Here is a 25,449-nt window from a genome sequence, read left to right on the forward strand (position 1 = left end):
ATTAAGACTAAGTTACCTAAATTTTCTGAAGGTCAAGATCCAGATGTATTTTTAAAAGCTTTTGAAAAACTTGTTACACTTCATAAAATTCAAAAGAGTGAATGGCCACTACGACTTATTCCCCTTCTTTGTGGTAAAGCTCTTGAGGCATATTCCAGGTTGAGTGATGAGGATAGTAGGTTATACGACAAGATTAAGACAGCTATTTTGGTTCGGTATGAGTTAACTTCTGAGGCATATCGGGCTAAGTTCAGGAATTCGGCTCAGTTTGCTGGGGAGTCTTTCAAGGAATTTTCTGTACGGATAGAGGGTTTTTTAAGGCACTGGTGTGCCAGAGAAGACATTGATGGTAGTTTTGATAAGCTCTATGATTTGATGGTCAGGGATCAGTTGACAGTAAGTAGTGATAAGGATTTAAGGTTGTGGATTCAGGAGCATAAACCACCGGATCTTAGGTCTTTAGTAGAACTAGCCGAAGCTTATCAAACAGCACACAAAGATGTAGGTAAGGGTAATGATAAAGCACAGTCTAGCAGTGATTATCAGAAGAAACAGCAGAGTAAATCGAACGGGAACAATCAAGGTCAGTATAAACCTGAAACCAGAACATGCTTTGTGTGTAACCGCAAAAGTCATATTGCTTCAGATTGTATTTTAAGGAATAGACAACAAGGTAAAATAGGATTATGTTTTGTTAAGCCAGGACAAACAGAACCATGTAGTACAGTTGACGAATACGCAGGTGGCATGACAATTCGGTTACCAGGGGTGTCATGTGACGAGGTGAAGACACACAAAGTACCAGGATTAGATATAGTTGAAGGTAAGGTAAACAGTAAACCAGTTTCAGTGTTAAGGGACACAGGATGTTCAACTGTTTTTGTAAACCAAAAATATGTTGACTCAGATAAGTTTACAGGTAAGAGTATAGGTATTTGTCTTGCAGATGGTTCGACACGTGTATGCAAGGAAGTTTGGATTGATATTAACACTCCTTTTGTTTCAGGTACTGTTTTAGCTCTAGTTTTGGATACTCCTTTCGCAGAGCTCATCATAGGGAACTATGTTAACACTTATACACCTACTAGTGTTAAGGACACTGTTGTAGTTAGTGATGATTCTGTAGATTTTTCAGTTTTAGATCCAGTTTTAGATCCATCCTCAAAGCCATGTCAAGCAGTGCAGACTAGATCACAGAAGATTAAACAGTCGGACGAGGAGATAAGAATTGAGAAGAACACAGAGAAGTATAGTGATGATTTACCTTTAACAGAGCCTTTTCAAATTACTAATTTTGACTCTAATTTTCAGATTTGTACTAGACAGGAGCTGATTGATGCACAGAAGTCTGATCATACTTTAGATACTATTAGATCTTATATTACAGATGACTCGGATGAACAGTCGTATTTTACAATAAGATCTGATATTCTTTACAGGATATTTAGGCCACAGTCAAGGGAGGCAATTAGTCAAATTGTTGTCCCTCAGAAGTTTCGGAACACAGTTTTGACCTTAGGTCATGATATTTCTTTAGCAGGTCATTTGGGTATTACTAAGACCAGGTATAGGATTATGCAGCATTTCTATTGGCCTAGAATATTTGTTGATATTGCTCAGTATTGTAGATCATGTCCAGAGTGTCTAAGAGGGGTTCAGAAGGGTAGAATTTCTAAAGCTCCACTTGTCAGTATACCTCCTATGGACGAACCATTTCACAAGACAGATGAACCAGTTTTCAAGGAACCACACCCTTTGCCGTATGCAGTTAGAAACCAAGTCAAGGTAGAAGTTGAGATGTTAAAGCCTAGTATTATTGAACCTTCAACCAGTCCTTACGCAGCACCAGTGGTTCTAGTAAAGAAGAAGGTTCCAGTATTCAATTTTGCGTGGATTATCATTATATTTATTTTATTATTTATTTTACAGACAGATGCTTCACAGTTTGGTCTCAGTGCTGTTTTGGAGCAGGAATTTGAAGATGGCAGACATCCAGTTATTTTTATCAGTAAGAAGCTGGGTGGTGCAGAATGTAACTATGCAGTCATCGAAAAGGAATGTTATGCTATTGTATGGGCGGTAAAAACATTGAGGGTATATTTAGAAGGTAGTGAATTTACTATTTTCAGTGACCATGCACCTTTGCAGTGGCTTTATAGAATGAAAACCAGCAACCAGCGTTTACTTCGCTGGAGTTTATTTTTACAGGAGTTTAGGTACACGATTACACATATTCCAGGAAAGCAGAATATAGCAGCAGATGCACTTTCTAGGTGTGACGAAGATTGACCCCTGAGCAGTTATTAGCATCTGATGTGTATATTTAGTATCTATGTATATATTGAGGTATTAATTTCAGATTGTTTTTGTTTTGAAGTTCGTTGGTGTTGGCTGGACTAAATCATAGTTTAGTCTTTTAAAGGGGGACGTATGTGACGAACTTCATTATGTGATTTTTTATCTTGTATAAATTATTTGCTTATTGTTCATAAATTGTAATTAATGAAAGGCAGCTCACTATCTTATTTTCATGGTTTATAAAGGTATGTATAAATTGCACCCTGATTGGCACCCCACTCAGTGATTTACGCGCCAGGTAAAAATCATGTGACAAGTAGCACATGGTTTTTCATACAGGTAAAGTGGTTAGGCAGAGCACACCTAGATTTTGATGTGAACAGACGTTCTGTCTGCTGCAGTTCACTTATATTTGGTGATACCTCAGAATTGTCAATTCAGGACATGGAGATTCACAGGACAATATAATGAATTTGCTCAGGTAAGAACATTTATTTATATTTTTGAAGGTGTTATCATTCAGTTGTCATTTTGACATATCAAACAGACCCGGAGACTTTTCATTCACGTGGCGGTCGATTTATGGTTTGAAATCTTGTTTTCATTTGATTATAAATTTATTTGGGGTTCAATTATTTGTTTCAGGGGTTGGTCCATGCAGTTTTAATGCTCAGTTTTGGAGCGGCAGCATTTAAATGGTCAGACAACGTACGTCCCATTTATTGACACAGATCTTCCCAAATACCAGTTGTGAGGTTTAGTTTAACGTATCATACAACGGCCAATATATATATGTTATGTGGCAGAAATTACGTATTTACGTTTATAGAAGCTGTGGTATATTCACCGGAAGTTGGTGTTAGTTTACCGGAAGTCCGTGTTTCATTTAACGGAAGTGGCATATCAATATAGAAGCTATGCAATTAATGAAATGTATTTTATAAGTGAATATATAGTGAGCCATACATCTTATTGATGTTACAAGTGTACACAAGTCAATATTAAATAGTGAAAAGTTTAATAAAGTAAAAGTTTAGAATAATTCAATCTGAAAGTATTTGATGTTCGTTCCAAGCGACGTCCTAGATCTTGACGGCAAACAGAGTGAATGATAGCAGATGTGATGAGACATTTTTCTGATTAGTTTCAATTTATACTTACTAACATTTCAGTTGTTTACTTTGTTTATTTGTATTCATTTGCATGTTATAATTATGTTTAGTTTTGTTTGATTTTGTTTATTTTTGTTTTAGTAAAATATTATTTTTTACTTGTGTTTCTATGAATGTTGGCCAACTGACAATCCGATTATCCTACGTCTTTACAGACATATAGGTGAAGTCCCTAGGGTCACCCACCACCTCCTGCTTTAAAACTTGGAAACAGTCGAGATCCTCACCCCTCAACCATATTTATTCATGTATGGGACAATATAACCAATCAAATGAAATACAGGGGTAGTCCCTGGGTCACCCACCCCTCCTGTTTGGGAACTTTGAAACAGTCGAGATCCCCACCCCTAAACCATATATATTCATGTATGGGACAATATAATAAATCAAATGAAATATAGGGGTAGTCCCTGTGGGTCATCCCACCCCTCCTGTTTGGGAACTTTGAAACAGTCGAGATCCCCACCCTTAACCATATATATTCATGTATGGGACAATATAACAAATCATATGAAATATACGTGGAGTTCGTGGGGCCACTCTACCAATTCCTGTTTGAGAATTTGAAAACGGTTGAGATCCCAACCAATAAATCATATATATTCATGTATTGGACAATTTAACAAAGCAAATGAATTATAGGTAAAGTCCCTAGGGTCACTGCCCCCTCATGTTTGAGAACTTGGAAACAGTCGAGATCCTCACCCCTTAATCATATATACTCATGTATGGGACTAAATAACAAATCAAATAAAATATAGGGGGAGTCCCTGCGGTCACCCCACCCCTCCTGTTGTTTGAGAACTTGGAAACAGTCGAGATCCCCACCTTTAAACTAAACCATATATTTTCATGTATGGGACAAAAGAACTAATCAAATGAAATATAGGGAGAGTCCTAAGGGTCACCCTACCTTATTCTGTTTGATAACTTTGAAACAGATGAGATCCCAACCCCTCAACCATATATATTCATGTATTGGACAATATAACAAATCAAATGAAATATCAGGGTATTCCCTGTGGGTCATCCCACCCCTCCTGTTTGAGAACTTGGAAACGGTCGAGATCCCCAACCCAAAACCATATATTCATGTATGGGACAATATAACAAATCATATGAAATATAGGTGGAGTTCGTGGGGCCACTATACCCATTCCTGTTTGATAATTTGAAAACGGTTGAGATCCCCACCCATAAACCATATATAGTCATGTATTGGACAATATAACAAAGCAAATGAATTATAGGGGGAGTCCCTAGGGTCACTGCACCCTCATGTTTGAGAACTTGGAAACAGTCGAGATCCTCACCCCTAAACAATACATGTATATACTCATGTATGGGACTAAATAACAAATCAAATAAAATAAAGGAGGAGTCCCTGCGGTAACCCCACCTCTCCTGTTGTTTGAGAACTTGGAAACAGTCGAGATCCCCACCTTTAAATTAAACCATATATTTTCATGTATGGGACAAAAAAACTAATCAAATGAAATATAGGGAGAGTCCTAAGGGCCACCCTACCTAATCCTGTTTGATAACTTGGAAACAGGTGAGATCCCCACCCCTCAACCATATATATTCATGTATTGGACAATATAACAAATCAAATGAAATATAGGGGAAGTCACTGGGGTTCGCCACCCCCTCCTGTTTGAAAACCTGATAACGGTCGAGATCCCCACCCCTAAACAATATATATTCATGTATGGGACAATATAAAAAAACCAAATGAAACATCGGGGTAGTCCCTAGGGTCACCCACACCCTCTTGTGTGTGTTTTGAGTTTTGAGAGCTTTTAAAAGATTGAGATACCACTCCTAAACCATATTCATTCCTGTTTGTCATTTCAAAAAGATTGAATGACATACAAGGTCTATCTCATAGGCGTCACATATGCATATCACTTTGCTAGACCTAACACCTGTCATTTTATTCCAAACTTAGACATCATGGACTTGGGGTGAAGGTGGGAGTCATTTACATTTACTATGGACAAGTCAGTCAGACCTCACCATTGATCCCTGTAGTAGGAAACATTTCTCTGAATGGTGTCTCATAACTTTTGTACTGTAGAACACAAACTCAGTTTTCTTTCCTGGGAAGCAAGTCCATTCATACTTTTACAAGCTCGTACTAAAGTCAACTTGAACTACTTACAGTCAACTGATACGAACAATTACGATCAACTAGATTGATTGATTGATTGTTGGTTGCTTAACGTCCAGTGGCAAATATTTCATGCATATTCAGGACGAGAACAAGTTCACAACAAATACAATAGGTAGGTTGATACAATAGAGGCCACCTGGGATGATGGAGAAATCTGGACTGCCACCGGAAAAAAAGGGTACATTGGATAGGTACAGAAAGTTTGCCTTGCAACAGGCCACCTACGGACCCCTCAGAGAGTTGTTGCAAGGGTTCTTAACGTGCAAAAAGCGTGGCACTCTCTTTACACGAGGCATCGGATTTAACGTCCCCCTTCTGACCGGACGTGACTGCGAACTTGATACATCCCGCACAGCCAAACGGACGCCCCACTTCGGCAAGCGTTTTACTGCCGGTCGGGAGAAGACCAAGTGACCATATTTCTATACCCCAGTCACCCTTGGGGATCGATCAACTAGAAGAACTGCAATCATTGTGAATTTGTACCACTGCTGCCTCAAGACTCATGACCATGAAAAAAATATACTTGATATATACGTTGCTATTGAAAACCTTGATAAAATATGAATTATTTGCCTTAATGATTTAATCATTAAATGAACATAAATGTACACTTATATATGAATGTTTAATGTTTGTTCTTTTAAATCTTTAAAACAAATTTGAAGCAACATTGCCACAGTTTTCATAATTATGATTGCCTTGGTTTTTGGTTAACTGCCTACAGTGCTTACAGCGCTTTGATTTTCTTGTTCTGCAACATCTTTCCATGTTTCTGTGGAAAAGTTGATATATTTTATCTAACTCTAGTTTTTTATCAGATGACAAGTGAAGTGTTGATAACATTTGAAGACATTTTAATGAGTTCGAGTTCCAGTTAGATTTTGAGTTGAAGTTCGAGTATCATTATGAGTTCGAATATCGAGTAAGAGTTCTAGATAAAGCTCGAGTTCCGCTTAGAAATTCCAAGTTATAGTATTACTGTGAGATAGTATGAGAAATTTTGGTAAGAGTTAAAATTTTGAGATCCGATATTATTGATGGTGAGATGTTAATAAATTAGTATTGTATTATTGTATATCCGATGAAATTAAGAGAAAGATTGCAGTTTCTTTATCACATTTATGTTTCTTAACTGTTTAACTGTTTTCAATATGGTATATATACTTTTGTTTCCCAATACGGATTAATAATAGGTAATTTGAAAATAACTGATTAATTGTGTGTGCCATTTTTAGCACTCTGATATATCATTTTGGCCATTACTTTTTAAAGAACCAAGGTATCAAGAGAAAATCAGCTGCCTTTGTATTAAAACAAAATCGTAAGGGTTCCGCGGAACCCAGTGTCTCGCCTTCTTTTGCTGTTAATCCCTCAACAAAATTTACTTCTGGATACTATCTTATGATCAATATATTGTTATGCCTTTTTTATGTATAAAGTAAAATCACAAAAATACTGAACTTAGAGGAAGATCAATTGGGAAAGTCCATAATCACATGGCAAAATCAAATAACAAAACACATCAAAAACGAATGGACAAAAACTGTCATATTCCTGACTTGGTACAGGCATTTTCAAATGTAGAAAATGGTGGATTAAACCTGGTTCTATAGCGCTAACCCTCTCACTTTAATGAGTCTCATCAATTTCCGATATTTTTACATTGATGCGTTAAAAAAACAGACACAATAAATATAATAGTCAAAATATGGGTACATCAGTCATCATCGTTTAACAATTTTAAAAGGGACAATTTAACAGAACACAAAAACATCTACTATCTACGAACACATTTATTGATTTGAGTGTCTGACGTCAGAAAATTGTATACGTCACATAAATTTGTCGTTCAATGTGCGTACAAACATTCTCATGGGAATGTTAGCATACAGGGTTAAAAAATCAAAAGTATGTAAGAATAAATTTAAGAAATAGACCGAGATTTAAACTAGTCCAAAAGTTATATATAGAATTTATAAGAATCCAAAAATAGTTAATTCCACTACGCGATTGAATGATTTTGACGTTTGTGGTTCAACGTATATTGTAATTCATAATAGAAATATATCATAATGACATATAATAGAACAATATCATACTGACGGGATCTTTTAAAGTACAGAGTCACGTTATCAGAACAAAAGAAATACAAAAAGTCGCAAATACAAAACAAACCACAAAAAAAAAAAAAAAAAGAAAGCCAATACAAACACATTGACGAGATGTATAAGTACCGAGCCACGTGAAACGGATATCACATGAAACCATTCAACAGTAATATGGCTGGTTGTAGATTAACATCTAATGTCACTGTTTTTAGAAAGGCAAGTGATCACATTGAGAGATCTGAACACGCACCTACATCTGAACTACTAGTTTTTGTTTTGTTTTTCCCCGTCTTTTTCTTTATTTTTGCAAATATTTCAGTGGCAAATATTTCACGAAATTCAGCACAAAAACATTTTCTATATGAGTTGAATACTCTTTTACAAAACGGACCCTGGTGTGATGGTTACAGTTTAGCACTCTGAAAGATATGTTACTCTACATAAATACATGTATATGTGTGTTAAATATTTCTCTTGTCGGTGACTTGTAAAGCCAAATATACAGTGTGGAACTTTTGTTGTTGTGGTCATCAATAGGACCAAAATAACTAGGCATAGTGTTTGATATTCCCATATTGCTATGACGTATGTTTTAATCTGCTGTTCGTACAGTTATATGTAAGCCTTTACAAAGCATTAAAGAAAGATTTGGTATGATTTATTTTATAATACGGTGCTTTCATTTTTTCATTTATTTCGACAGCAAGCAACCGATGTAAAATTTTGTATGCTTCTTACATGGATTTTTAAATAGCGTTATTCTTAAATAACATTTGATATTACAACAACTATATGATTACTCTACAAATCACTCGTGTTCATGTATTTGTGCTCCACCTCCACAAAAGATAAAGAAAAAGAGAGAGGGAAAGAGAGACGTAAGATACCAAAGGAATATTTTAGGAAAGATGGATGACACTTGGAAAATTTCTGTCGTCACATGTGAAATAAATAATATTTAAAACACTTCACACATTAACCGCCAGTGGCAAGTTAAATACATATTCAGAACTAGAACATATTGACTTATGAATTTGACCCTGTTTTGTATAACCCGACAGGCTGAGCCGGATAAATACAAATGTGAAATTAAGTTTTGATGAATTGTTTAAACATGTAGTATGGAAGACTATATAGTCATGACGTTTCATGTGATATGAGAACACTTACAGTCGACAGAAACTCCTTGTTCTTGTTTACGTCCCTATGCTGGACAGAAAACTACAAGTTCTGGAAGCTTTACGCTTACATGCTGTTTCTCTTGGTAATACTATATTGTAATTTTTTCAGGAAAATATACGCTGAATCCAACAAACCGCATCGCGACGATACGCTGCCAACAGCTGGGTTACACTAATGACAGGACGATTGTCCGGATTGTGACAGGATATTCACCGGAACTTTCTTGTGATTTGATAGATTATTTTAATATTTGACAAGACTATTTTTTATGAAAATCTAACAAAAATAGTTTAAAAATTATTTTTGAGCAAAAAAAATGACAGGACGGATTTCACTTTATGTACGCTTTACATCGACAAAAAGTGTTAATGTCTCTTTTGATTTACAATATTTTTTCATACCACTAAGAAATCTGCAAGATTAATTGTTATCTTATATGAAAATTTAAACTTTATAGTAAGACCGGACGGATTTGATATTCGACAATTTACGTGTTGATTATATTGAACTGATCGACAAAAAGTTTTAATATCTCTTTTGTTTTACAATATGTTTTCATACAACTAAGAAATCTGCGAGATCAATAAATATTTTATTTAAAATTATATAAACTTTACAGTAAACTTAAAGGTTTTTATGCCCCACCTACGATAGCAGAGGGGCATTATGTTTTCTGGTCTGTGCCTCTGTGCGTCCGTTCGTCCCACTTCAGGTTAAAGTTTTTGGTCAAGGTAGTTTTTGATGATGCTGAAGTCCAATCAACTTGAAACTTAGTACACATGTTCCTGATGATATGATATTTCTTATTTTTCAACAAAATAAGGCTTTTGACACCATTTTCATGGTCCACTGAACATAGAAATTAAAAGTATGAGTTTCAGGTTAAAGCTTTTGGTCAAGGTAGTTTTTGATGAAGCTGAAGTCCAATCAACTTGAAACTTAGTACACATGTTCCTTATGATGTGATCTTTCTTATTTTAAAACAAAATTTGACTTTTGACACCATTTTCATGGTCAAATGAACATAGAAATTAAAAGTATGAGTTTCAGGTTAAAGCTGTTGGTCAAGGTAGTTTTAGATGAAGCTGAAGTCCAATTAACTTGAAACTTAGTAAACATGTTCCTTATGATGTGATCTTTCTTATTTTAAAACAAAATTTGACTTTTGACACCATTTTCATGGTGCACTGAACATAGAAATTAAAAGTATGAGTTTCAGGTTAAAGCTTTTGGTCAAGGTAGTTTTTGATGAAGCTGAAGTCCAATCAACTTGAAACTTAGTGTACATGTTCCTTATGATGTGATCTTTCTTATTTTTGAACAAAATTTGACTTTTGACACCATTTTCAAGGTCCACTGAACATAGAAATTAAAAGTATGAGTTTCAGGTTAAAGCTTTTGGTCAAGGTAGTTTTTGATGAAGCTGAAGTCCAATCAATTTGAAACTTAGTACACATGTACTTTATTAGTTGATCTTTTTTCTTTTAAGGCCGAATTAGATTTTTTACCCAATTTCACGGTCCATTGAACATGGAAAATGATAATTAGAATGGGGCATCCGTGTACTTTGGACACATTCTTGTTATCATTCTAAAGTTATGCCCCTTTATAATGTAATATGTAGGTGGGGTGTCATCTCTGTACCATGGAACTCATTCTCCATTTATTTAATTTACATATGCAAGAGTAAACAAGTGGTATGGTCTTTGCTCATTGTAGAAGTCTGTACAGTGGCCTACAGTGGTTAAGTTCTATGTCATTTGGTCTTTTGTAAAGAGTTGGCAATCATACCACATCTTCTTGGTTTATATTATGATACCCCATTTGTTAGTATTAGATACACCTTAAGGGCATCAGCCCAAATGAGTGTATCTTATTAACACCAATATATCATTGTCAAAACAGAACGACTGTTTTCAATAGTTAAGGAACGTGGACTTTCATTTATTTAACAATATGTTATTGAAAAGTATGATGAATACAGGATGTACAATTTCATTTATCTAGGTGTAAACAGATTTGCTATGACACATCTAAGTTTGTTTTTATGAGACCCTCTGTCCTATACAAAACAAATGAAAAAAGTAGAATGCACTTTAGAAATCATTTAGAGATAATTTCCTGATGCATGTAGAGCAAGACTTTGCTTGCTTTGTTTGTATATTGTACAGTTGTAATTGGAATAACGCTCAATCAGTTTTAAATATAATATATGCAGCTATGATTATATATGTTGTTTGGAGATGGCAATCTTAATAACAAAGCTTTAGTAGCAAAGAAAGCAAGCAAGACAACCAAAATTTTACTTTACAAGCAGTAGCAAATTAGCTGTAAAAGATATAATTAATTAAGTGTGACACTTTAAATTTTAAGCAACACAGTAATATAAAAACATAAACACATTTTATTGTATGCAAAAATGATGCATTTTAAAAATTATACACAGATAAAGGGAGATAACTCAAATCTTAAATGTAGAAATTTTTAGCTCACCTTTCCAAAAGGAAATGTGAGCTTTTGCCATCACTTGGCGTCCGTCGTCGTCCGTCCGTCGTCGTCGTCCGTCGTCGTCGTCCGTCCGTCGTCGTCGTCGTCGTAAACTATTTCAAAGATCTTCTTATCTGAAACTACTGAACCAATTCAAACCAAACTTCATCTGATTGATTCCTAGAGTATCTAAAATAAAGTTTGTGTTTTAATTCCCATTTCATCAAAAAACACGGCCACCATGGCTAAAAATAGAACATAGGGGTAAAATTCAGTTTTTAGCTTATAACTCAAAAACCAAAGCATTTAGAGCAAATCTGACATGTGGTAAAATTGTTTATCAGGTCAAGATCTATCTGCCCTGAAATTTTCAGATGAATCGGACAACCCGTTGTTAGATTGCTGCCCCTAAATTGGTAATTTTAAGGAAATTTTGCTGTTTTTGGTTATTATCATGAATATTATTATAGATATAGATAAACTGTAAACAGCAAAAATGTTCAGCAAAGTAAGATTTACAAATAAGTCAACATGACCGAAATGGTCAGTTGACCCCTTTAGGAGTTATGGCCCTTTATAGTCAATTTTAACCATTTTCCGTAAATCTTAGTTATCTTTTACAAAAATCTTCTCCTCTGAAACTACTGGGCCAAATTGAACCAAACTTGGCAACAATCATTATTAGGGTATCAAGTTTAAAAATTGTGTCCGGTGACCCGGCCAACCAACCAAGATGGCCACCATTGCTAAAAATAGAACATAGGGGTAAAATCAGTTTTTATGCCCCACCTACGATAGTAGAGGGGCATTATGTTTTCTGGTCTGTGCCTCCGTTCGTATGTGCGTCCGTCCGTCCGTTCGCTTCAGGTTAAAGTTTTTGGTCAAGGTATTTTTTGAAGAAGTTGAAGTCCAATCAACTTGAAACTTAGTACACATTTTCCCTATGATATGATCTTTCTAATTTTAATGCCAAATTATAGTTTTGATCCCAATTTCATGGTCCACTGAACATAGAAAATGATAGTGCGAAGTTCAGGTTAAAGTTTTTGGTCAAGGTAGTTTTTGATGAAGTTAAGTTACATCAACTTGAAACTTATAATTGGTACACATGTTCCCTATGTTATGATCTTTCTAATTATAATTTCAAATTATAATTTTGACCTCAATTTCACGGTCCACTGAACATAGAAAATGATAGTGCGAGTGGGGCATCCGTGTACTATGGACTTTTTTATACAAAAATGAGTTGAGCGGACGGTAATTCATATCAAGACCACTATCGGCTATTTTGTTGCCATACATTGTGATTGTATAAAAAAAGAAGATGTGGTATGATTGCCAATGAGACAACTGTCCACAAGAGACCAAAATGACACAGACATTAACAACTATAGGTCACCGTACGGCCTTCCATTTCAAGTAGTATTTTCATTGTTGCACTTAAATCAAAACGTGGTTTGCTTTCTTCTGCTTTAGTGAAACGTCCCTTCGAGTGGGCCGCCATTTTAGAAATTAGCAACCACTGCGACGGAATCGAAAACGGCGACGTCATAATACGGCCACTACACTATAGCGGCGCCGAGAGCGATGCGTATAAACAATAGTGTGATTTCCCTTTAATGTGGAAAATCGGGTCTCCCGTAGACTGCCTTGTGTGCATGTGGTGGTGATCGAGAATAAACATGTGTTTTTGGCCGAATAGTAGTGGTAGTTTTTAAAATGTTTTAGTACTTTAGTGATTGTATCTAATTTAATCAATCTATCCAAAACTCTACATCGAAGATATTGATTGAGGACTCATCTTTGAAATTTACGCCAATTTTTTTTTTTTTACCAGAAGTGTTAACTTTGTATTTAAACATTTACAACATAAACAATAAGTGGTTTAACTTAAAGCCAAAAATTTAATGACCAGCACAAAAAACATTTTCTTTACATTTTGAAAAAAGTTGAATATATAAATAAAAAATTGATATTTCTATGTCCGCCATTTTGGATATTACCGGAAGTAAGAGTTTTAAAGTAATATGTCTTATCCATGAGAAGCACCAAAGAAAGGTTCCTGCACAATGTAATGAAAGTCGCAATATGTTTAAACATATTTCAATTACCCTCCCTAAAAAAATAAGTTTATTTTAGTACAATGTCCGCCATATTAAATTTTACCGGAAGGAGGGTTTTTGAAGACATCTTATCTATAAAAATATCCAAAGGTAGTGAAAAACAAAGGTGTGTACCAAATATTATGATAGTAGCATGATTATAACACCCTTTCACATAGTAGCCTTCGATATTGGGCTGATTTAAGTACGAGGTCCGCCATTTTAGATTTTACCGGAAGTGCGACATTTTTTTCAAATGCCTCCCTATCTGAAATAAAAGAGTAATAGTTGAGGAAGGTCTATGCCAAATTTCATGCTTGTAGCAGGATGCGCACATTTTTTCACAAAGCCGCCGTACTAATAGTTTTAAGTTGAATCAATGCATACAAGATCATTAACTGATGCTCATTAGCTAGTAGATACATTTGTCTTTTAAAATACAACTGACATATAAGGATCGTAATGGTGCTATGTGGATAAATTTATCGGTTTTCAAGAGCAAAATTGGCAGCGCGTCATCCCTACAATGACTTCCATTCCTACGATTGTGAAAATGAACTGGCGTAATGGGGACATAATTTTGACGAAGTATAATCCTGACTGTAACCGTTCTACGACTTTTAATTGTTTATGATATTGCCATTTCATTTGGATTTTCAATAATTTTCCAAAATGAATCTGCCAGTTATTCCATACGGACCATTTGTCCCAAGCTGATATCTTATCCTTTCAAGAAAAAGTCGATACTGTCTGTCATAACCGGTGAATTTTTTGACTTCATATTAAAATAAATGCATTGTTAGACTTCTGAGTTCAATAAATAAAGGCATGAGTAGTATACCGCTATTCAAAACTCATAAATCTATGGACAAAAAAAAAATCGGGGTAACAAACTAAAACCGAGGGAAACTAGTTACAAACCCTTTCAACAATTGTTCTATCTGCAGTCTGTTGAAACAAGACACATGCGATACAACATCTGTATCAAGTGTTCTGATCAATATTTTGTTGTGATTTTGTCTGTGGAGTATCTTAGGCAAATTCAACACTCTGGTATCTGCCCTATCATGTGAACATAAGATCAATAATGCATACACTGTAGCTATGCTCTGCAGTATTTGCAATGGGGTTGTTCTTTTCAGTTACTATACCAGCTTGTATTATTTTGTCAGGGAAAAAAATAATTTATTTTCTGCACGCCAGGAACATTTGATTCATCTTGAACTCGGGGTTAAGCTATTATCAATGTCCAACAAATTGTTATTATTTGTCCATCGTGTCCAATATTCAGAATGTGCAGAGTCACCAAAATAAAAGAATACCCTACAGATTGAGCATCTGTTCGAGACGACAAATTATCTAGACAGTTTGACAGAATTTTCCAAGACAGATTGTACCAATTCACTGAGCGATATTTCCATCTCTTGAATGACTCGCAAAATACAGTGATTTTTAGTAATTTTGTCTTTGGTTGTTTCTCCTTATTCAACCATAGACTGACTTTGTTTGATTGACAAGGCGTTAGTCTCACGTATATAACTTACACATATCAATACTGTCAATTTAAATAGCAGGATTACACAACAAGGAGATTGTTTTGCCTTTCTAACCAGCACATTTTAAATTCTAGATTTTCCTCTTTATTATAAAATAATAGGGTTTGACAATAAATTGTTAAGTTTACATGCTGTAAATAAAATAACTTTATTTGCTCTGGTTGTATTTGTAAAATGAGACGCCTAATCTGCTGTACTATGTAATTTAACCTGATCATTTAATTAAACACTGACAATCAACTATCGTTTTTTTAAAACTACAAAGGACTTTGAACGTAGCCATTTCTATGTATAGGCTGCCGAACATCATGACAAAGTTTTCCTCACAATAGATCCGGTTCTAGTTTTATACTGTGAAAAGGGTTGCTTAAAACCATCATCAAGAGTTTGACCTGGATTTAGCTTTCTAACAGCTGTACGAAACTCCGTTATATGAGTGTTAAACTTCAAGGAACTTGTGTCCTATGTGCATATGGACGTTATTGAAATTACTATTAACATTAAAGTGAAAGGAGAGGCGATGATACCAAAGGGACAGCCAAACTCATAATCATTGACTGAAAATAAACTGAAAAATGAAATAAAAAAAAAAGACTAACAGACACACAATAGTTTACAAGACACAATATAGAAAACAGAAGACTAAGCAACACGAACCTCATAAAAAAACAGGTGTGGTATTAGGTGCTCCGAAGGGTAAGCAGATCCTGCTACAAATGTGGCACCCGTCGTGTTGTCTATGTTTTAAAAAATCCGGTAAATAGCCTTATTCGGCAGTACATATTCGTGAAAAGGGAAGGGGATTTTCTATAGAATTATATTTTATACATAATTTACGGTAGTTAAATAAGTTGGTGTGGGGCATTCGAATTTTAGAATTCAATAAATATCGTAGCATTGATAGTTTAACCTCTTCGTAAATTACAGGATGGAGTGCAGATTGCTGAAAGTTTATTCACATCTAGCGGCAACGATGAAGCATGATAGTAGGTCCAGGTTTGTTCCAACTTAAGCCTTTCCACTGGAATTTTCGGCAACATCTTTAAGCTATTTGACTTCCACTTTTAATGCAACTTCAAATGCAGAGTTATTAATTGTGAGATCGCCTTCCACTTATGATATATCCGGTTCGATTATTCACATTTCTGCTGACGGGTGATTTGCTCAACTCTCCGGTTTAAAAGTATTACAAAATAGTTTCAGATTGGTCAAATGTTTGAAAAGAAAATCCTCGGAACATCCTATGAAAAATGTTGGATAAACAATATGCAGGTTCCATGAAATGAATCTTTTGATCTACTGAATTATCTACAGCAGACAAAGTGAAAACATTATGTGATAGATAAGTAGTGCATACAATGCCTTCTTGGATATAGCGACAACAGGCACTATTGGCCATCGAAGTAGACATGAATAACACTCAGTCATAGAAAACAAGTAAAAGAAGTCAATGAGAAAGTGTCTACTAGATCTTGTTTTATAGTTTTTCAGTGGATCATTATTTCCAAATAAGAACAAACTATGGGTTTCTGGTCTTCTTCTTTGTACAACTATACATCAGCAGCTGTTCTATTGTTAATTTCGACTGAAAATATGAACAATCCCGAATGTTGGATCCAGACTGAATCAAGCTGACAAAAGACAACAATGAATGGGGTACAGATGCTTTTTATGGATTAAATAAGATGCCTTTATTTTAGAAGATGTTCATTATCAATATAACTAACACTATGCAAAGTTTCATGCTTTTACTATAGAGTGGTCAATCGACAAATATATTGAACTTAGCCTCTTGACTATTGGTGGCCATATTGGAATTGTTCTTGTTCAAAAGTGTTTAAAAAACTCATTACTAACACTGTATAATGTTTCTGGTTGTTACATTAAAGAGATTAATTACACCAACATTGGGTTTACCTTCTTTTAAAATTATTTGTGGCCATTTTGAATTTGGTGGCCTCACGGGATTTGTTTTGTAATGGCTCCATAACCATACCCCTTTGTTAGCGTCATAACTATCACTTTGCAAAATTCCTGCTGTTACTATAAAGTTATTAAGTTCACCAATATATTGGACCTGACATATTGCCTATTGGTGGCTATTTTCAATTTGGCGGCAAGTATGGGACTATTTTCTAGAAAAGAGGGGCAAAAGAAACCAGATAGTCAAATGCATAGATAAAAAAAAACTGACAACACCATGGCTTACAAAGACAAACAGACAAACACTAGTACACATTACAATGAAAGCTCTATATCCAAAAATGTGTGTTAGCGTCACAATTAGCACTGTGCAAATTTTCTTTTTTTTTATGTTGGCCCTTTTGAGTGGTTAGGGTTCGGAAAGGTCGGTTTTCTCGTTGCTCGAACTTGTCTGCGTCTAAAAGTGTATGATAACACCTTTATAAATATTTTGATATGAGCGTCACTGATGAGTCTTAATTTAGACGAAACGTTCGTCTGGAATACTAAATTATAATCCTGGTTACTTTGATAACTTGATATATTCCTTCTGGTTTTTTTTAAAGAAAACTAAAATCTGATTCAATGTTTTTATTACACCAGGCAGCAACAATAAAGTTTCCAGGACGTACTACGATTGCAGCAAACTCTCTATGGACAAACTCTCTGAAAAATACAACACTATAAAGTAAGAGACACATACAAATAACTAACATTTAAATCAAAAATTATGATCACAAGGTATATATAAAAAAGAAGATGTGGTATGGTTGTCAATGAGACAATTCTCAACAAGAGACCAAAATGACAGCAATTAACAACTATACGTCACCGTACGGTCTTCAACAATGAGCAAAGCCCATACCGCATAGTCAGCTATAAAAGGCCCCGAAATGACAATGCAAAACAATTCAAACGAAAAAACTAACGGCCTTATTTATGTAAATATGTATAGATTAGCAAATATTTGTTAATTATAAAGAACATATACTAGTTTTTTTCTCTGACACTCTTGTCGGCTGAATTTGTGACCACATAAAATTGGTATTTTTCTGTTTACTTTTAAATAGATTAACGTCAATTCAGTCACTTATATATATTACTGTCCATCAGAATAAATGTGCTGAAATAAGGTAACTTGCGGTAACAAACGATTACAAGAAGGGCAGACACACATGCTTCCATTTGAGCTAATTATTGGAATTTTATATAATCTTAATTTGATAGTGTCCAATACTATTAAATTTAAGTATCAGAGATCATAATGTTCAACTAATAAATCTAATATACTACATTAATGATCAAAGGAGAAATAAAAAGAAAGTATTGAACAATATACAAAATCATATTATGATTAGTTGTCATGTCTTTAAAAAAAATATTTGTGGAGAAAAAAATTGTATGAGGGTACATGATCATATGATAAAAGATAAAAGCTTTAGGTTTAGCTAGCTATAAAACCAGGTTTAATCCACCATGTTCTACTTCAGAAAATATATGTACCAAGTCGTGAAAAAACAGTTGTTGTCCATTCGTTTTATGTGTTTGAAATATTGATTTTACCATTTGATTAGGGACTTTCCATTTAAAATTTTCCTCAAAGTTCAGTATTATTTATCTGACTTTCTGCTCTTTAAGTTTTCGTTTTTAAATTTGTCCTAGGTAAAGAGTTAAATTGAACAGTTTTACTGCTTCAAAATTCTCTCAAATTTGAAAAGACAATTGCTGGTCCATTGTTAGTTTAAGAGAGTCCACACTGACGATTTGCCTAAATTGCCTAATTTAATAATTAATATTAATCAAAATGTCAATTTGTTAAAATGTTATGATACTATTTATTCTATTTAATACAATGCACATTGTGGATAAAACAATCAGTTATATTAGCATATATCTGTAAACCTAACATTACCATGAACTTTTGTGACTTGACATTAATAATTTACATTATAGTGGAGAGAAAGTCTAGAGCTTAGATTTAAATAAAAATACTTCTTTATCAACATTCTTTTTTATGAAAATGATATCCTAAAGCAACACAAGATAAGACAGATATTCTTCAAATTGACACATAATTCACAATGAGTGACCTAAAGGAGCAATGCCATTTTCGCAGACAGCTGTAAATAATCTACAAAACTCGACATTGACTATTTTAAATGTAATCGGATTATTTAAAACAGAGTATTCACAATAAGTGTTAAAATACTACTCCCCATAAAACACAGTGTTATTGTTAAGACATGTATCGTTCATTGCATGTTTTGTCTTGTGATTGTCCTAACGGAGACTTGTACTAAAATCTTCATGATGAGTTAATTGTAGTTATATATTAATGTTTTTTTACGGAAAAAGATTATTTCCACACATAAGCTAAATGAAGGATCATACTTACTCGTGGATACTCGCATATGTAGCGTAAAGTTTCGGTACACAGCCGTTCACTCCATTCCCATGTCATTGTCGCAGCGACGAACCGTATTCCCACACAGTCACTCACTCCTGTACCATCAGTTACACCTGAAATCATATACCGTCTATTTAATTCGCATTATGTCAGCAAACCAATAAAAAAGATAGTCTTGTTCAACCCTCCTACTAAAGTAATGAACCAACTGCAAAGTAAACGTTGCCTCGTCTTGTTGAAGATATATCCGATACTAATTTCATATTATCACAAATAACTTGTTCTTAACTCTTATCCCAGAGGCGCTGTTGTATTCGATTATTTTTCAAAATAGATGGAATAATATTCCTCTAGGCTAGTAAATATACTAAAAGTTTACAGTCCATATATATATTTGGAAAATAATTTGAAAAAAAATGCTCTGCCGCTATCCAATTAAGCATCTTGATCCAGGCAGACAAATACTTACACTAGTCAAACAAAATAATGTTATGGATATCCTAAACTGAAATTGCAATGTTTCCTTAAAAGAAAAACCCACTCTTGTTCATAGTTTCAGTGCTGTTTTAACGTTTATGAATAATAGATAACGGTTCTGTCCCCAATAGTCATCGATATGTGTTCAAGTGTCATAAACCCCAAATGAATGACACTTGCGTGTGTTTGTCGTTTGTTTGTTGTCTCATTCCAGTCATATCTATTTATGTCAATTTTCCCGATAGTATGATTTTGCTCCTCTTGAAGAATAAATTGGGTAAAATTGAAATCGAAGGTTTATAACACCAACAAAAATTGACGTAAAAACTAAAGTGCTTATCTGTATGATGTGTACATATGCTTTTCCTGAATTATCATAAACAAAGTAAAATGTACCTGTTCCAAATGGGGGAGTAGCTACATTTAATTGACCATTTTCTATGGCGAATGTGAAGGTCCCATCCCCGTCTACATCATTTGCACCGGTCCACACAAATACATCATTGGCTGTAAAAACAAGAAAATTAAATGAGAGGTCAGAAGATTTATTATATATATGTTCCTGTAATCGCCTTCGTAGTTCATAAATAATAGACAACACTATATGCACTCGTGAAATAAAGATTTATGTTTTCAAGATTTCTGAATTAGTGTCAATATAATCAGAGGTTATCTTTACATTATGGAATTAATTGGAACTTATTTCTTTTTTGAGTGAGAATTAATCAGAGAGAAAGTGGTAAATGTTGTTTTGTTCTCTACTGTTTATTTGTCAATACTTTTTTAGATATAAGCCATTGAAAATTTGGCGGGATATGATTCTCTCTACATTTTTCATGTATTTAACATTGACACTTTTTTTTCTTTCAAAAACAATGAAAAAATAACAAGGATTTTATAAAAAAAACAAAACAAATATGACCTTTTAAACTATAAGTAATAAAATTATGGAAAGAAAAGTAGGTGTAAATGGACATTTTTTTTAAATGCACTACATGGATAAAACCAGAGGATTCTGAATATCTGTCAAAAATTCAAAAACGCATCATAGCGTTAGCAAAATGTCTTAAGATCTGTGATGAATTGAACTGTTATAGTTGTTAACAGCTGTTTTGTAGTGAAATGCAAAGAATTTAAAATTATTCCAAGAAAAAAGCAATGAATGGAAAATGTGTGCAAAGGAATATGCATTTTATGTAATCAATTAAAGAACTAAATATGGTTTATTTTTTCAATATGAGAAATTTTGTACGAAATGACACACATATAAATCTTCCGTCAGGTACGACAGGACATACATATAATAATCCATGAGGTACGATATGTTCATCGTCGGAAATGTTTAGGGCAAGATGTGGTTTGTGTAAGCGTGCAAACAGGGAAACACTGATTCGGGAACTATAATTCCAGGACTTACACTGATACACAGATACATACATTTAACAATATTAAACTCAATTTAAATTAATTTAGTTGGCTTATCTTTTGCACGTTCTATTATAATGTCAGTTTTTGTTTAAATGAAGACTGTTTGTACTATACACCGCGTTTTGAGGAACATGTGCTACAATGATTTGAAACACTATATTACTGCAAAAATAATAAAAACTGTTGAAATGACGTTAAAATAGATGTTCCTGTATTATTTGGTTGCGACAATAACAATCTATTGCCTTATGAAATGACTGCCTAATGGTTGAGAAATGTTAGTCAGCTGTAGTGGAACTATCCCCCTTATTTGTCTATTTAATTAGATGACACAAATTCAACATTAAGAAAATGATCAATTCAGACAAATGCTTTGAACGCAACACATGACCTTATTGCGTTAAGGTTTAGATAAGGGACAGTTAAAGTAGACCGAGTCGCTGTCGAGGGACTATGTTTACTTTTTTGTGTTACAAAATTTGCATTGCGCTAATTGAAGAATTAAATACAGAACTAATTTTGATCTTTAAATGACTGTCTTACACATTTGTTCTTTTATTTAGAAATTATTTTTTTAATACATCCATCTTCCCCCAGCAGCTACATAACCTGTGAACTGTTTTTAGTGTTCGAACGTCTTTGGGAAGAGATAATTGTATCAAACATTTTGCTAACGGATTAGATTTGCTATCACATGTTTTGTTATCTTTGTTATCACATTTATTTCGTAATTCGAGATGACTGAATACATGAATAACTTTATTTTAATAGAAAATACAATAACATTCTCAACTTACGAAAGTTATATTTATTTCTAACAGCAGCGGCTTCTGCTTCAGTGTTTGGTCTCCACAGGTAGGCACCCGGTGTCATGGTACAAACCAACTGAAATTTAGTAAGATGATATTCATACATTGATGACACAAAATCTGTATGTGAATACATAGATAGTTGTTATTTGAAAAAAAAGTGTTCTTGAAATGTCAAAACTAGTCATCGTTTATCATGTTTATTCCCAGCCAGTTCTTTTCAAGTTTCGGCTGTTTTTGTTTTTCATAATAAACTCCTTATTCATCTTCATATTTCTCCCATATACTGCATCTCGTGACTCCAATTATATCCCAGTATTACGTCAAAGACCATTCAGGTATTTGTTTCTACTATTATACTCTATTATCAAACTATTATCGTGTTGAAAAGATTAAATTATGTCCAATTGATCTCGACTGCGTTCAACATCATCAAAAGCATCAAATGCTCTTTAAACATAAAACAAATTATCTCTTTCGATTACCGTAAATTAACCAGATTTTCAACAAATGAACTTTATAGGTCAAATATAGGAACAACTTCAGTGACATGATCAAGAACATTGCACATACCCTTTTACAAAAGGATTAGAAAGCTGTCATTTGTCGTATATACAAGCAGATAATACAGTCATTTATAACACTTCTAGGAAATTACTTAAGTCAGGTATTAAGAATTTTATAATGTCACTTGTTTAATAAAAACATAAAATATATCTGTATTGAAATCTTATATTCTGCCTTCAGAATATATAATATATTAAACGGTTTTTGGTTCTTGATTGTGTTCGAAGTAACAATTTCGTCTTCCAAATAGTGAATAATTAACACACTCACCAGAGCCAAAAAATTTCTATTATTAGTAGCCACTGTACCACTATCAGAATAACAGTTTGTACTACTTGCTTGGTTTGGTAAGACCATGAATCCAGGAGGGCAAGTTTCCGAAACACATGGCGGCGCTATTTAAATGGGAAAAAAACCATATGTGTTAATATTTTTTTAAAACATAATTTATAAAAAAAAGTATTAAGCAATACCGTAATTTCAGAAACGTTACAAATTAATGACAATGCTTAAATGAATCGGAAATACAGAAGCTACATGCATTGTTTTGACAACGAAATGTAGTTTGATTGTCAATGATACAAGTTTCCACAACAGACCAAATTGCTGTGCAATAAACGCATTGACATTTTTATTATACACATCAGTTGATGTTTCTACATTTTAATGTATTTGTTGACCAGCTATTGATTAAATCTTTTATTTTGTGCAGTTGATCGGATGGATGGAACTTTAAAGGTAAATAAAACCATAAGCTTCCAGAAGATTTTATAAAACTTTATCCTCATCAGCATACAAAAAAGACTGTGAACTCATGGCATGGCTTCTCTTAGAAAAATGCTGTATTTTTCAGATTTGGATTACGAGCTGTTTTTCCATTGAACATATTTGTTATGCTGTTGGGCGATGTATAATAGGGTTGTCAAACTATACTTACTAGGCGCTACAGGGGCAGGTACAACCATAACTGGTACTGGCACAGCCGGAGCTGCCGGAGCTGCCTGACATGCCTGAGCTGCTGTAGCAGTGGGTGTTGTTGCCGCCAATAATCCAAGAAGTAACAGCGGTAAAAGAGCCGAAAATGGGGAAAAATCAGTCCCTGTACCACCTCCAAAAATATATTTAGTAAAAATCAATTAAAATCGTCATTTGGTGTTTTATCATGAGTGAGAGTAATATTTTAAATAAACTTAACAAAAATAAATCCAATCAGAAATAGTTAATGTAGATGAATGAAGTCATGTGTGTTTGTTTGAAGAAAAATACACACATAACCAATGTATCAGATTACAATTAAAATCTTCTTATCACAAACAATATATTTATTCCGACAATAAAACAGGTGAGGAAGTCTTTGATCGGACGTCCATCTGTTATCATCATCAAAGGTGTGTATAAAACATCATACTATTACAACTTTGATATGTAATGGATATGCAAATCTGTAATATTCGATGTTTATAACAATGTAAAAATTTACCATTAAATTACCTCCATCCTCGTCCACTAATAATATGGACTGTGCATAGCACGTATTACTTGATAGAAATATGACAATCAACAAAACAAAACATATCTGTAAATAATAAAATTACGTAAAACATATTATGTGAATTCAATTATATTCCAGTCGTTTGCATAATTATTACTGACATATCTATTGTTATGATAAGCAAGAATCCGATGATCATGTCAACTCAACACTTAACTTTTTATATTTTTGTCTGTTTATTTTATTCACATATAGTTGTCAGTATAATCGAATTTTATGTTACTGTCAAACATGTGAGAGGTTTATCTAGCTATAAAACCAGATTCATTCAACTATTTTCTACATAAGAAAAATGTTTTGTACCAAGTCAGGAATATGACAATCGATGTCCATTCGTTTGCCGTGTTTTAGCTTTTGATTTTGCCATTTGATTAGGGACTTTCCGCTTTGAATTTTCCATAGAATTCTGTATGATTGTAATTTTATGTAACACTTTATGTTAAAACAGGTTTTTGTCGAGGAATTACATTAATGTTCAAAAATTGTAAAAATATACTGTTATCAATTTCAATGCATTATACTTTTCATACAATTATTTGAATTATCATCATACCACTTTCATTTGATTTTTATTTCAAAACACAACCTTCACGAATTTGTTTTTAATTTGCTATTATTGTTAAGCCAAACATTAATATGTTTGTGAATAAGCATGCGCTTTAAATAAATCATTATAGATTTACGTTTTTTAATTAAATTTGGATCTATTGTTGTTCCAATATTTTTTCTTGTATGCATATTCAAACTAATTTAAACATGTTAAAGTAATTTTGAAGAAAAAAACATGCAATTTTCTTAAACACTTTTTAAACAAGTTTTCAGACTGTATGCACAAGCATATGATTAGTTACTAGTAAGTTATTGTGTTGTAGATGTATGATTCTATCAAAATTCGTTTTAAGTATACAATATTTATTCCATTCAAAGTTTCTAACATTATCAGTTTGGAAATAATTACAATACTGAAATCAATAATGTATTCAAGAAATCAAAATCATTTGAAAATGTAGGGTTTGCATTAATATACGTATTTTAGCAAGCCATATTTTGTTTTCTTAAAATCGAATTAGTTTAACATGTAAATAAATTTGCATAAGGATTAAAGCTAAAATGGTTTGAATAAATTTAAAGGACATATTAAACAGAAGTTCCATGACAATGGT

The 25,449-nt window shown here is 33.6% G+C and overlaps 1 protein-coding gene and 1 long non-coding RNA gene across 2 annotated transcripts; one reads left to right on the plus strand and one right to left on the minus strand.

Moving 5' to 3' along the window:
- The first annotated feature begins 1,866 nt into the window (after positions 1 to 1,866).
- On the plus strand, positions 1,867 to 3,568 carry LOC143043606 (uncharacterized). Its single transcript, XR_012968497.1, has 2 exons — positions 1,867 to 2,779; positions 2,944 to 3,568. It is a non-coding gene; the product is annotated as an uncharacterized LOC143043606 (long non-coding RNA).
- A 14,054-nt stretch (positions 3,569 to 17,622) lies between these two features.
- On the minus strand, positions 17,623 to 23,107 carry LOC143043607 (uncharacterized). The gene is made up of 5 exons (XM_076215835.1): positions 23,005 to 23,107; positions 22,156 to 22,243; positions 20,327 to 20,437; positions 19,442 to 19,566; positions 17,623 to 17,712 (listed from the first exon to the last, which is right to left on the minus strand). Exons 1-5 carry the CDS (start codon positions 23,089 to 23,091, stop codon positions 17,698 to 17,700), a joined length of 426 nt encoding a protein of 141 aa, XP_076071950.1. The 5' UTR covers positions 23,092 to 23,107; the 3' UTR covers positions 17,623 to 17,697.
- Between the last annotated feature and the right edge of the window lie 2,342 nt (positions 23,108 to 25,449).

Source organism: Mytilus galloprovincialis, chromosome 8 (genome assembly GCF_965363235.1).
Source record: "Mytilus galloprovincialis chromosome 8, xbMytGall1.hap1.1, whole genome shotgun sequence".
NCBI classification, from domain to species: Eukaryota; Metazoa; Mollusca; class Bivalvia; order Mytilida; family Mytilidae; genus Mytilus; species Mytilus galloprovincialis.

Bases quoted from the DNA above. Each gene is read 5' to 3' on its own strand.
- LOC143043607 (XM_076215835.1), bottom strand. From the start codon at position 23,091: ATGGTCTTACCAAACCAAGCAAGTAGTACAAACTGTTATTCTGATAGT. The intron at 22,244-23,004 runs GTGAGTGTGTTA...ACTAAATTTCAG, and splicing joins ATAGAAATTTTTTGGCTCTG to TTGGTTTGTACCATGACACC. The intron at 19,567-20,326 runs GTACATTTTACT...ATATGATTTCAG, and splicing joins TACTCCCCCATTTGGAACAG to GTGTAACTGATGGTACAGGA.